General features: G+C 42.1%; 1 protein-coding gene across 1 annotated transcript in view; it reads right to left on the reverse strand.

The window, feature by feature from the left end:
• MDN1 (midasin AAA ATPase 1) overlaps positions 1 to 12,358 on the reverse strand; it is a 317,199-nt gene that overhangs the window by 209,857 nt on the left and 94,984 nt on the right. The window contains exons 21-24 of the mRNA XM_068231147.1: positions 8,328 to 8,475; positions 5,946 to 6,065; positions 5,165 to 5,316; positions 1,057 to 1,235 (exon numbers count right to left, since the gene is read on the reverse strand). Of these exons, the coding sequence (XP_068087248.1) occupies positions 1,057 to 1,235; positions 5,165 to 5,316; positions 5,946 to 6,065; positions 8,328 to 8,475 (599 nt within the window). The remainder of the gene's footprint in view (positions 1 to 1,056; positions 1,236 to 5,164; positions 5,317 to 5,945; positions 6,066 to 8,327; positions 8,476 to 12,358) is intronic.

Below are 12,358 nucleotides of genomic sequence, written 5' to 3' on the forward strand. Positions count from 1 at the left end.
GCTAGTATAGTGCCCCAGTACAGCTAGTATTGTGACCAGTATAGCTAGTATAGTCCCAGTATGGGTAGGTAGTGCCCTAGTATAGTGCCCAGTATAGCTAATATAGTGTCCAGTATGGGTAGGTAGTGCCCAGTATAGTGCCCCATTATGGCTATTTAAGTGCCCAGCATGGCTAGGCTAGTATAGTTACCCCAGCACGGCTGGCATAGTGCCCCAGCACGGCTGGCATAGTGCCCCAGCACGGCTGGCATAGTGCCCCAGCACGGCTGGCATAGTGCCCCAGCACGGCTGGCATAGTGCCCCAGCACGGCTGGCATAGTGCCCCAGCACAGCTGGCATAGTGCCCAGCATGGCTAGCATAGTGCCCAGCATGGCTAGCATAGTGCCCAGCATGGCTAGCATAGTCCCCAGCATGCGTAGGTGGTGCCCCCGCGGCCGCCGCTTCTCTTACCTTATGAGCGGGCGGCCGCTTCCGGATTCCCCCAGGCCCCGCTCTCCTTCATGCAGTACTATCTCCTCTTATAACAGCAGCGCATCTTGCGTCTGCTGTAAGGAGGGAAGGAGGCGGGGCAGCGGCTTCCTGTACCGGCGATATGCATTGAGATGACAGACCCGCCGCGGCCCAGCTGGAAACTGGTTGGGGACCCCTGCCCTAAAAGACTGGCAGCTGTAATTGCAGCAAAAGGTGGTTCTACAAAATATTGACTGAATAATTACGCACATCCCACTTTGCAGTTATTGATTTGTAAAAAAATGTTTAGACTCATGTACAACTGTTGTTCCACTTCTCACGTGTACACCACTTTGTATTGGTCTTTCACATGGAATTCCAATAAAATTGATTCATGTTTGTGGCAGTAATGTGACAAAATGTGGAAAACTTCAAGGGGGCCAAATACGTTTGCAAACCACTGTATATACACAGAACTTATTTTCGCGAGAGAACATCATTCACTACAAGAGTCAACTTATCTTGACTTTGAAACATTTCTTTATTTAAGAAGGAAGTGACAACAAAAGGTTTATAATTATGCAGCAGAAGGAGAAGAAGTTTACCTTCTTGAAATACAAGTTTTCCTACAGCATCAGAGGTATAGCAACCAATGTACTCCTGAATATCTGTGTGTTCATGGTTGTTAATCCTCACGCAGTGATTTCCACTAGCACAAGCTAGCCATCTAATTAAGCTTGTTTTGCCAACAGAAGTCTCTCCCTGGATAAGTATTGGATGATTCCTACGAAACAAAAATGGTCACAGGATTTAAAATGTACTTAAAATTGAATCTGAACTGACATGTGACAAGATTAAATAAAGATGAACACAGTTTTTAGGTCCTACTAATAACTTGTCTGAGATCTCTCTCATATTTTTGTGCAATGCAAATTTTAAAAACACAGTAATGTTATCTATGCAAATGAAGCTGTTCAAAATGAATTGAGCCACCTGAAAAATAAACAGAAGCCAAAACATTTCTATTTAACTGAGAAAATACTGCTGATGAGTCAGGGCTGGAATGTTTAACAGTGTCAAGGCTGCTGTTTAGAATTTAGTCTTACAAATACAGCCCTTAAATTGAAAATACAAATATGATTTTAGTAATAAACTATTTAGCATCATACAAGGGTCGTCCGGAAAGTAAAATCCATTTTCAATCTATCAATTAAGGAAACAGTTCATTTACAGACACAGCATCTTCTGTCTTTTTCTCCTCTACATAATCAACTCCTTTATTTAAGCATTTACATGTTTTCATAAGGTTTTCTATCTTTTTGTTATAGCAGTATTATGCTCCTCAATTATGAGTCAGAAGGACTGGGGATGGGGAAGAGCTTCATATTAAAGCTGTCGAACAGTTACCGGCATTCTGCAGTCATGTGACAAGGGATTGAGTCCTGATCCTTTTGGACAGTTGTACAAGAGTAAACATCTTTTAGAATGAGAATATAAGGGCATTAAATACTCCCTCTGTTCTTTTATTTTAAAAATAAACGTAAGTATTATAATTATTTATTTAGTGCCATTGCCTTATTTAACATAAGCCAGTGAGTATAACACAGGTATGCCAATTACTACAAACTATCCTTCAATATATAATTGAAACAAGGGAATTACACAATGTACAGCTTCCTATACATGTAGGTGTCCCTAGAGAACGCTTAAAGGACTTACGAGCTGAAATAAAAAAAAAAAACAGTTAATTACCTTAGTGCACTATTAGAGCTCTGTGTAGACGATCTGTGCCTCCCTTGTAGTTTCCAGACCCTCTGTTATCTTAATCCTTTTATCATTACAGGCCCCGACCCAGCCCAGGGTCGCCTTATCTCTGGGCTCTACAATCACCGCTTTAAAATCCCTCTGCCTGCTTAGCTCAAAGCACTCATAGCTTCTACACAATCCAAATTTTAAGGGGAGGGTAGGAAGGGGACCTCTACCCCCTCAAAATTTCCCCCCAGTCCTGCTGGTTCCTGAGATAGGGTATATTGACACTATCTTGTGAACCAGTGGGGCTGTAATTTGGCACAGAGGTAAATTGGAGAGTGTAAGAGCTATGGGTTCTGAGATATCCAGCCTTAAATATCAGCATATGCAAATCAGAAATGAGCTCCATGTGATGTCATTACCCACAAGGTTGTGAATCAGTGGGCCGAATTTTAATTTGGCCTACACTGTGGGAGGGGCTTCACTGTTTCTGTTGGATTTTCATTGGCTGCAATCCTTTTTACCCTCTGAGAACTGAGTTTTCTCTGCTTCACAATGGTGGTGGGTTGATTTCCACCTTACAGTTCCTCTTTAAAGGGACTCCGAGCTCAGAAAAAAAAGGAAAGTTGTACTCACCAGGGGCTTTTTCCAGCCCAGTGCTGGTCGGGAGGTCCCACGCCGGCGTCCTGGCTCCTCTTCTTCACCCCGCTCCGGAATGGCTGACAGGCCGCAGCCCGGGCGACACTCTCCCGAGTGTCGGGCTGCTCCTTCCGCATATGACGCGGATTACGTCACACGCCGGCCGCCTCGCGTCATCACGGTGGCCGGCGTGAAAGTACTGCGCATGCGCGCTTTGTTCGCGCATGCGCAGTACTTTCACGCCGGCCGCCGTGATGACGCGAGGCGGCCGGCGTGTGACGTAATCCGCGTCATATGCGGAAGGAGCAGCCCGACACTCGGGAGAGTGTCGCCCGGGCTGCGGCCTGTCAGCCATTCCGGAGCGGGGTGAAGAAGAGGAGCCAGGACGCCGGCGTGGGACCTCCCGACCAGCACTGGGCTGGAAAAAGCCCCTGGTGAGTACACCTTTCCTTTTTTTTCTGAGCTCGGAGTCCCTTTAAAGATTCAGCCAAGTGAATTGTTTCACTTCTTACCATGCCTGCTAGAAGTCATCTGATCATGCACCACGCCATTGCCCCTCCTCCCCTGCAAACAGTAACGGAATGCAATACTCGGCTCTAGCCAACTTATGCATCTGTGCAATCTCCTTTATGGAACAGTCACCACTTGAGCCCTAGGGCAACAGTTACTGAAAGTATGTGTGTATATATACAGTGGGTGGCAAAAGTATTCGGCCCCCTTGAAGTTTTCCACATTTTGTCATATTACTGCCACAAACATGAATCAATTTTATTGGAATTCCACATGAAAGACCAACACAAAGTGGTGTACACATGAGAAGTGGAACGAAAATCATACATGATTCCAAACATTTTTTAGAAAATAAATAACTGCAAAGTGGTGTGTGCATAATTATTCGGCACCCTTTGATCTGAGTGCAGTCAGTTGCCTATAGACAGTGCTAATGACAAAATAGAGTGCACCTGTGTGTAATTTAATGTCAGTACAAATACAGCTGCTCTGTGAGGGCCTCAGAGGGAGCAACAACACCATGAAGTCCAAAGAACACACAAGACAGGTCAGGGATCAAGTTATTGAGAAAATTAAAGCAGGCTTAGGCTACAAAGAGATTTCCAAAGCCTTGAACATCCCACGGAGCACTGTTCAAGCGATCATTCAGAAATGGAAGGAGTATGGCACAACTGTAAACCTACCAAGACAAGGCCATCCACCTAATCTCACAGGCCGAACAAGGAGAGCGCTGATCAGAAATGCAGTCAAGAGGCCCATGGTGACTCTGGACGAGCTGCAGAGATCTACAGCTCAGGTGGGGGACTCTGTCCATAGGACAACTATTAGTCATGCACTGTACAAAGTTGGCCTTTATGGAAGAGTGGCAAGAAGAAAGGCATTGTTAACAGAAAGCATAAGAAGTCCCGTTTGCAGTTTGCCACGAGCCATGTGGGGGACACAGCAACCATGTGGAAGAAGGAGCTCTGGTCAGATGAGACCAAAATGGAACTTTTTGGCCAAAATGCAAAACGCTATGTGTGGCAGAAAACTAACACTGCACATCACTCTGAACACACCATCCCCACTGTCAAATATGGTGGTGGCAGCATCATGCTCGGGGGGTGCATCTCTTCAGCAGGGACAGGGAAGCTGGTTAGAGTTGATGGGAAGATGGATGGAGTCAAATACAGGGCAAACTTGGAAGAAAACCTCTTGGAGACTGCAAAAGACTTGAGACTGGGGCGGAGGTTCACCTTCCAGCAGGACAATGACCCTAAACATAAAGCCAGGGCAACAATGGAATGGTTTAAAACAAAACATATCTATGTGTTAGAATGGCCCAGTCAAAGTCCAGATCGAAATCCAATCGAGAATCTGTGGCAAGATCTGAAAACTGCTGTTCACAAATGCTGTCCATCTAATCTGAATGAGCTGGAGCTGTTTTGCAAAGAAGAATGGGCAAGGATTTCAGTCTCTAGATGTGCAAAGCTGGTAGAGACATACCCTAAAAGACTGGCAGCTGTAATTGCAGCAAAAGGTGGTTCGATAAAGTATTGACTCAGGGGGCCGAATAATTACGCACACCCCACTTTGCAGTTATTTTTTTGTAAAAAATGTTTGGAATGATGTATGATTTTCGATCCCCTTCTCACATGTACACCACTTTGTATTGGTCAAAATGTGGAAAACTTCAAGGGGGCCGAATACTTTTGCAAACATATATATATATATATATATATATATATATATATATATATATATATATATATATATATATATATATATATATATGCATAATCAAGCATGAAATAAAACTATAGGTTTCCTGTGTACCCTGCAGAGACGACTCTAACAAGATCTCTGAGATTCAGTTTGACGGAGGATGTTAAGATGTAACTTTCATCTATAGCTGGGTCCTTATCTCCCACAGGAATCCAGTAGCCTTCTATCTGAATAAAACGTCCTCCTTGTGGCTCAGGAAGAGGCTGTCAGTAAAGAAGAAAAGTACAGTAATCAACAGGCAGTTCAGTTTTTTCTGAAAGAATCTTGCGCTCTCCTTCAGTCTAAAGGTCTTCTACTGGCAACAATATGATCCGCCTTCAGTTAACTCAGATTTATAAAAGGATCTTTCATGATCTTTTATAACATTTCGTATTTAGTGCAAATGTAGAAAACTTTACCAACACAATTATTTTTATGGATAATCGGTAATGTTTCATAATGTATTTTACTAAAATGAGGTTGGTGTATTCCCCAAACATATAAGTTGTGGGAATAATAGAGCATATTGTGACCAGGGGTCATTTAACAAATAAGAGTTCCAAGCCAGTTAATTGAGCAGAATGGAATAAAGATTCCAGCAAACCAAACCGCTATTCCTTTACAACATAAAAATACACAATATCAAAGAAAGAAGAAAAAAAATCTTTACTAAACAATATTGTTCATAACAAGAAATTTGCACACGATTATCTTTTATTAAACTTTAATCACCCTACATGTGAAAAAAAAAGTCCATTAACAAAAGATGAAAAAATAAAACAAAAAATGAAGTGTAGTGAAAGCAATCTAGCTACTACTTCATACATCAATTAATGTCCAACTTAACAAGTACCTGTTTCAGAAGGCTTTTAAGGTTACCAGAAATGCCAGAAACAATATAGCGGCATATTAAGGCTTGAACTGTAGCATGAGATCCTCTGTCAAGCTGTGTCAAGAAGGAGAGGCAAAATCCCTGGAATGAAAACCACAAATTAAGATACAAAAATATGTAGTTTTATGCAATTTACAGTCTGGCATAACTGGTCAGTGGCTCATGTGAAAATTGTAGATGACATATTTATGCTTTTCCAGAGGAAAATTTTAAGGTTGCACTTGAAGGTTTTAATAATCGGAAAGTTAAAAATGTAAATGCCAAAAGAGAGAGGAGTCCTGTACAGGCGATATAAAGAAGGGATTTTACTGGTGAACAGGTGAACGTTGTGGGCATTTGAGAGTGTATGAGAATCATTAGGGAGATCTATGCAAAAACTGGCAACGTCCACCAATTTATATTTTTAACATAGGTTTACAAAATATATGTTTTCAGGTTTGTGCAAATGTGCCATCCTCAAGCAGCCTGACATGCTATGACTGAGAACTCCAGGTTAAAGGGTGATCTATGTAAGGGAAGAAGTCGCTATGCAGATATACACACTATGTACCAATGATGGCTGAGGATCCATGGTGTGGCTTGTCAGAGGTGGTGAGTAATCGGACAACAAAAGTTCTGGCTGTGTACTGAGGGGGTTGGGATAGGTTTACATTTGTGCTTCAGATTAATATAGAAGCATTAAGGCTCATACACACATCAGACTATAGTCTTTGGAAAATGAAAGATCACAGACCAATCTTACCACCCTTCATGTAGTATGAGAGCCATACTCTACACAGTCTATTCTATGGAGCTGAACTCCCCATCAGAAAAAAATCTTTGCAAGATGCTGCACACTCAGATGCTGTACAGACACAAAAGATCAGTATCTGCAAAAGATCTGTTCCTGCCAAAAATCCATTCCTGCAAATTGCAATCATAGTCTATGAGATCTGCAGATCATCATACACACATGATTTAAATGACATTCATCTGCAGATCAAGCAATCATCTGCAGATCTGAAAATCCATCCTGGTGGATCTGATCTGCAGAAGAATGTCAGTTAAATCATGTGTGTATGATGATCTGCAGATCTCATAGACTATCATTGCAATTTGCAGGAATGGATTTTTGGCAGGAACAGATCTTTTGCAGATACTGATCTTTTGTGTCTGTACAGCATCTGTGTGTGCAGCATCTTGCAAAGATTTTTTTCTGATGGGGAGTTCAGCTCCATAGAAAAGACTGTGTAGAGTATGGCTCTCATACTACATGAAGGGTGGTAAGATTGGTCTGTGATCTTTCATTTTCAAAAGACTATGGTCTGATGTGTGTATGTGGCCTTAGGGTCACATGACCATACTGATCACTCTCCATAGAACATGAGGCTAGGGACACTGTACCCCTAATACGTTCTACAGAGTTGAAGAGAACATGTTCCACATATCCATACTTCATATCTGTTACAAGGATGTTTGCAGAAAGAGACCAGGTAAATCTGACAATTGCCAAACATTTAGGAACGCAGCATTTTTTTCTTCTTTATGGTTACAACAGTAAGAGGTGGGAACTGAAGTGACTATGTTATGTTTATTGTTATGACCAAAATGCCTCTTCATAAAAAAAATAAAAAAAAAATGTATGACTTATGGGTGTGATGGCCTTACTGACAATCTCCAGCTTTTGATAAAACATGAAATATGACATTAAATGGCCTCAATTCACTAAGCTTTATCAAACACTTTATCAAACGTTGTGGGTAAAATCTAATTTTGAATTCACTAAGGTGTTATAGATTTATTGATGTTTTATCGATAAAACGTTCAATAAATCTATAACACCTTAGTGAAGTCAAAATTAGATTTTACCCATGATGTAAATTATGAAACTTTTGATAAAGTGTTTGATAAAGCTTAGTGAATTGAGGCCATTGTAGGTTTATTGTGACATTAATACATTAGTTAGATTTTTGTAATTTATGACAGTATCAAGAGTGTTATTACTTTTTATATTCTATTTTAGAGATTACAATCTATGCCGTTACTGGTATATATATTTACACTGTGTACCAAATTATTATGCAAACTGTATTTTTCTCTGATTTTCCTAAATAGTATACACAAGTGGCACTCAGCATCATTTTTAAGCAATCAACCATTACAGTATAATTTTTCAGAGAGGTGGCCGAGATGCATTCCAGTGATCACAAGAGCCCTGAGACACAATGCCATTCATGAGTTTAATTGAAAAACAATATTTCATCTTTCTGACACCTAAATACAATCTGCATAATAATTTGGAAATGAGTGTATAGCTGTAAACTAAAAAGAGATGCCAAAAGATGGCACAGTTCTATAACTTACCTCATACAAGGACCGCTGGATGTTGCCACAAGGATTTGAAGCAGCGTATCTTAGGGCTCTGCACAACGTACGTAAACTGTAATGAGGTCTGTGGCCTGTCCCATCAATAAGGTCTACACCGGCCTTCTTTCTTATTGCCAAGTAAAAGCTAAGAGGAAAATACAGCAATTAGTGCAGAAAAATATAACAAGCAAAGAAATATAAAGACTTGCTTCTTGAGATTTACAGATAACAAAAACAAGCAAAAAAACACATTTGTGGTTTAGTGTAAAATAATATGCACAGCAAGAATTATGTTAAACATGCAATTAACAAAGAATTCAATAAATAACTAAGGATGACCAACAAAAATGAGTAGAGAGCCTACATCACATCCCCTGTAACTAGTGAGCAGTACGGCGATCGTCGGCATGCGGCCTCTACGGCCAGCTGAAACGACATGGTAAAAATCGGAATCCAAATGCTGCGTTTGCGCAATTGACGGTAATCGCAGATAACTGCACGATGCTAAACTCTCCCATCCACTTGAATGGGAGAGTTTAGCTGACAAGTAAAGAACGCTTGGCGGTAAACGCCGCCAAGCGTCCGTGCAAACCAGCCCTTACTTACCTGGGGCTTCCTCCAGCCCCTGGAAGCCCATTTGTCCCTAGCCGCAGTTCCACTCCAAGGGGTCTCCCGGAGACCCCGCTGTAGCAGCCGTTGATCCGGCCAGCTGCCACTGTGCACCTGCAGCTCGCACTCCAGTAGCTGGGAGTATTCTGCGCAGGCGCAGTCCTTCTGCACATGCACATAACGCTCCCAGCTAAGGAAGCGTGACCGCACATGACCAGAGGCTGCTGACCTGGTCGCTGCGAAGGGGACCACTGGAGACCGGCTTGGAGCGAAGCTGCTGTGAGGGACACAGACTTCCACAGGCTGGAGAAAGCCATAGGTAAGTAAATCTGATTTTTTGTTTTTTAAGTAGCAGCACTACAAACTATTCAGGCAACAAAGCATTGGTTCCAGGTTTAGTGGTTGAAAAAACAAGACCCCTCCACCCAAAAAAACAGGGAACATATACCTCAGCCAATACAAAGCTTAAGGTCAGCCATATAGTATCTGATATGGTGTAAACTTTTTTGCATTTGACAATCATCCAGAAATAGTAGCACAGTAGCAAGTATCATAAGAAAGCATGCATGTAAAGAGATAAAATTACACTTTCTGTTAAGACTTCCCAGGCAATCAGGCTGAAGGTGGCCACACACCATAAAGTTTTTTTATATTTCTTTTCAATTCTCGAATTTTTACAAATCTGACCAATGTATCATACACCTGTGTTCATTTTCCCCAGTTAAGAACAAAAAAACTGTGAAAAAATGTGTTTGTGTCTTAACACAGGCAGTGACATGGTTAAAAACGCATATAGCCTAACCGCATGCATAATCGCGTAAAATAACGCGTAAAAACCGCACCTGCATGCGATTTCATCAGCGGTGGAATCCAGGTGATTCCGCACCGCAATAGTGGAAACGAGCCCTAAGAAACTGACCATCTATACTACACCATTACATTTTCCCAAAATTTGATCTGAAAAATCTGCCTCTCTCAACTTGTATGGATAAAAATGGGAAAAATCGATCAGATTACTCACTCAAATTGAAAACTTCGAGTTTTTCTTCAACACAGACCATCTTTATCGAAAACCAATAAAACTTTTTACTGTATCATGTGTGGCCAGCTTTCAGGACATCCCCAGATCAGAGTGTACATAACGCTTCACATCAAATGAGTTAAGTATCCATTAACAGTTAAAGCAAACAGTTAGTATTGCAAGTACAATCAAACATATGGTAGAATAAGATGCAAACGCCCAAGCGTAAAAATATGCCAGTACAAGAGAATGCATACATACTCAAAGCAGAGTAAAAACCTCCATCCAAAAAAATACAGAATGCCACCGATATACTGGCCTGTATATATGGATTGAAACAGACAGATGTACTTCAGTGGTGGCAGCAAGAAGTCAAAGACAAATCCCTATGTTTCCCATAAAAAGCTGATTGCTATAACTATGTTAGGAGCCTTTTCAAGGCAGAGAGAGAAACAACATTTCCCATTCATCCCTCAACCACTAAATGTCCTATCTCCACCACTGGCCCTGCCACACAAATTCACACGCCAGCACGCTGGAGGAGAAACAGCACTGCACCCATGACATCAAGAAGAAATCAGAAGCAGTAAATTGAAAAAACAACAAAACAAAAAAAAAAAAACTTAAACCTCAAAGGTATAGGAAAAAATGTCACATATAGTGACAAAATAAATATGAATAATAAACGTTTTAAAGGGAACCTGAGATAGGACGAGACTAGGTGCTAAATTTCCTTGATCAGTTTTCAATTTGCAACATTTCCATAAAATTTAATATGTTCATCAATATGGAATTATTTGCATCTCACTGCCCATCTGTCATCATTATTATTATTATTTAGTATTTATATTGCGCCAGAGTATATTGTCTTGTCACTAACTGTCCCTCAAAGGGACTCACAATCTAATCCCTACCATAGTCATATCTCTAGTGTAGTGTATGTATCATAGTCTAGGGATAATTTTTTTGGGGAAGCCAATCGACCCATCTGTAGGTTTTTGGGGGTGTGGGAGGAAACCGGAGTACCCGGAGGAAATCCATCGAGACACGGGGAGAACATACAAACTCCTTGCAGATGTTGACCTGGCTGGGATTCGAACCAGGGACCCAGTGCTTGCAAGGCAAGAGCGCTAACCACTACGCTACCGTGCTGCCCGAGTGTACCGGAGATCGGGCCCCCACCACAAAATATACATACCTGGGGCTTCCTCTAGCCCCCCCAAGGCCTGTTAGCTCCCACACAGTCCTCTTCTCTCTCTCAGTTTCTCTGTAATTGGCCCCGGAAAGTCCTCCGGGCCAGGCCAACTGCACATGTGCAGCCTGGCCACACAGGTGCGCCCATAGCCTTAAGCATACTGCGTGGGCACGTATTACTCCCGGGGATGGGAGCAATACAGGGGAGCGCAGACTGGGGGCCAGTTGCAAATGAACAGACAGCGAGAAGAGGACGGCGTGGGAGCAATCAGGTCTCAGGGGGCTGTAGGAAGCCCTAGGTATGTACAGTGGGATGCGAAAGTTTGGGCAACCTTGTTAATTGTCACGATTTTCCTGTATAAATCATTGGTTGTTATGATAACAAAATGTCAGTTAAATGTATCATATAGGAGACACACACAGTGATATTTGAGAAGTGAAATTAAGTTTATTGTATTTACAGAAAGTGCACAATAATTGTTTAAATAAAATTAGGCAGGTGCATACATTTGGGCACTGTCATTTTATTAATTTCAAAACCTTCAGAACTAATTATTGGAACTCAAATTGGCTTGGTAAGCTCAGTGACCCCTGACCGACATACACAGCTAAATTCAATTATGAGAAAGAGTATTTAAGGGGGTCAATTATAAGTGTCCCTTCTCTTTTAATTTTCCCTGAAGAGTAGCAACATGGGGGTCTCAAATGCCCTCAAGACAAAGAATGTTCACCATCATGGTTTAGGGGAAAGATACAGAAAGCTGTCTCAGAGATTTCACCTGTTTCCACAGTTAGGAACATATTGAGGAAATGGAAGATCACAGGCTCAGTTCAAGATTAGAGATGTGGCGAACAGTTACCGAACATCTCTGAATCCCTAGGGGGGTTTACTACTTCTGGGTCGCTCTGACCGGGAGTAGTACGCCTGCGCTGCCTGGCGGAGCGCGTCCTAGATCGCGCTCCTGTTGCCGGGCACTTCCTGCGCATGTGCGTGACATCATGAACGACGTCACGCTCATGCGCAGAGAATGCCCGGCAACAGGAGCGCGATCTAGGACACGCTCCGCCGGGCAGCGCAGGCATACTACTCTGGGTCAGAGCGACCCGGAAGTAGTAAACCCCCCACAGATATTCGCCCGCCGAACAAAAACAACAAATGGTGAGAACAGTCAGAGTCAATCCACAGACCAGCAAAAACCTACAA

Source organism: Hyperolius riggenbachi, chromosome 4 (genome assembly GCF_040937935.1).
Source record: "Hyperolius riggenbachi isolate aHypRig1 chromosome 4, aHypRig1.pri, whole genome shotgun sequence".
NCBI lineage: Eukaryota > Metazoa > Chordata > Amphibia > Anura > Hyperoliidae > Hyperolius > Hyperolius riggenbachi.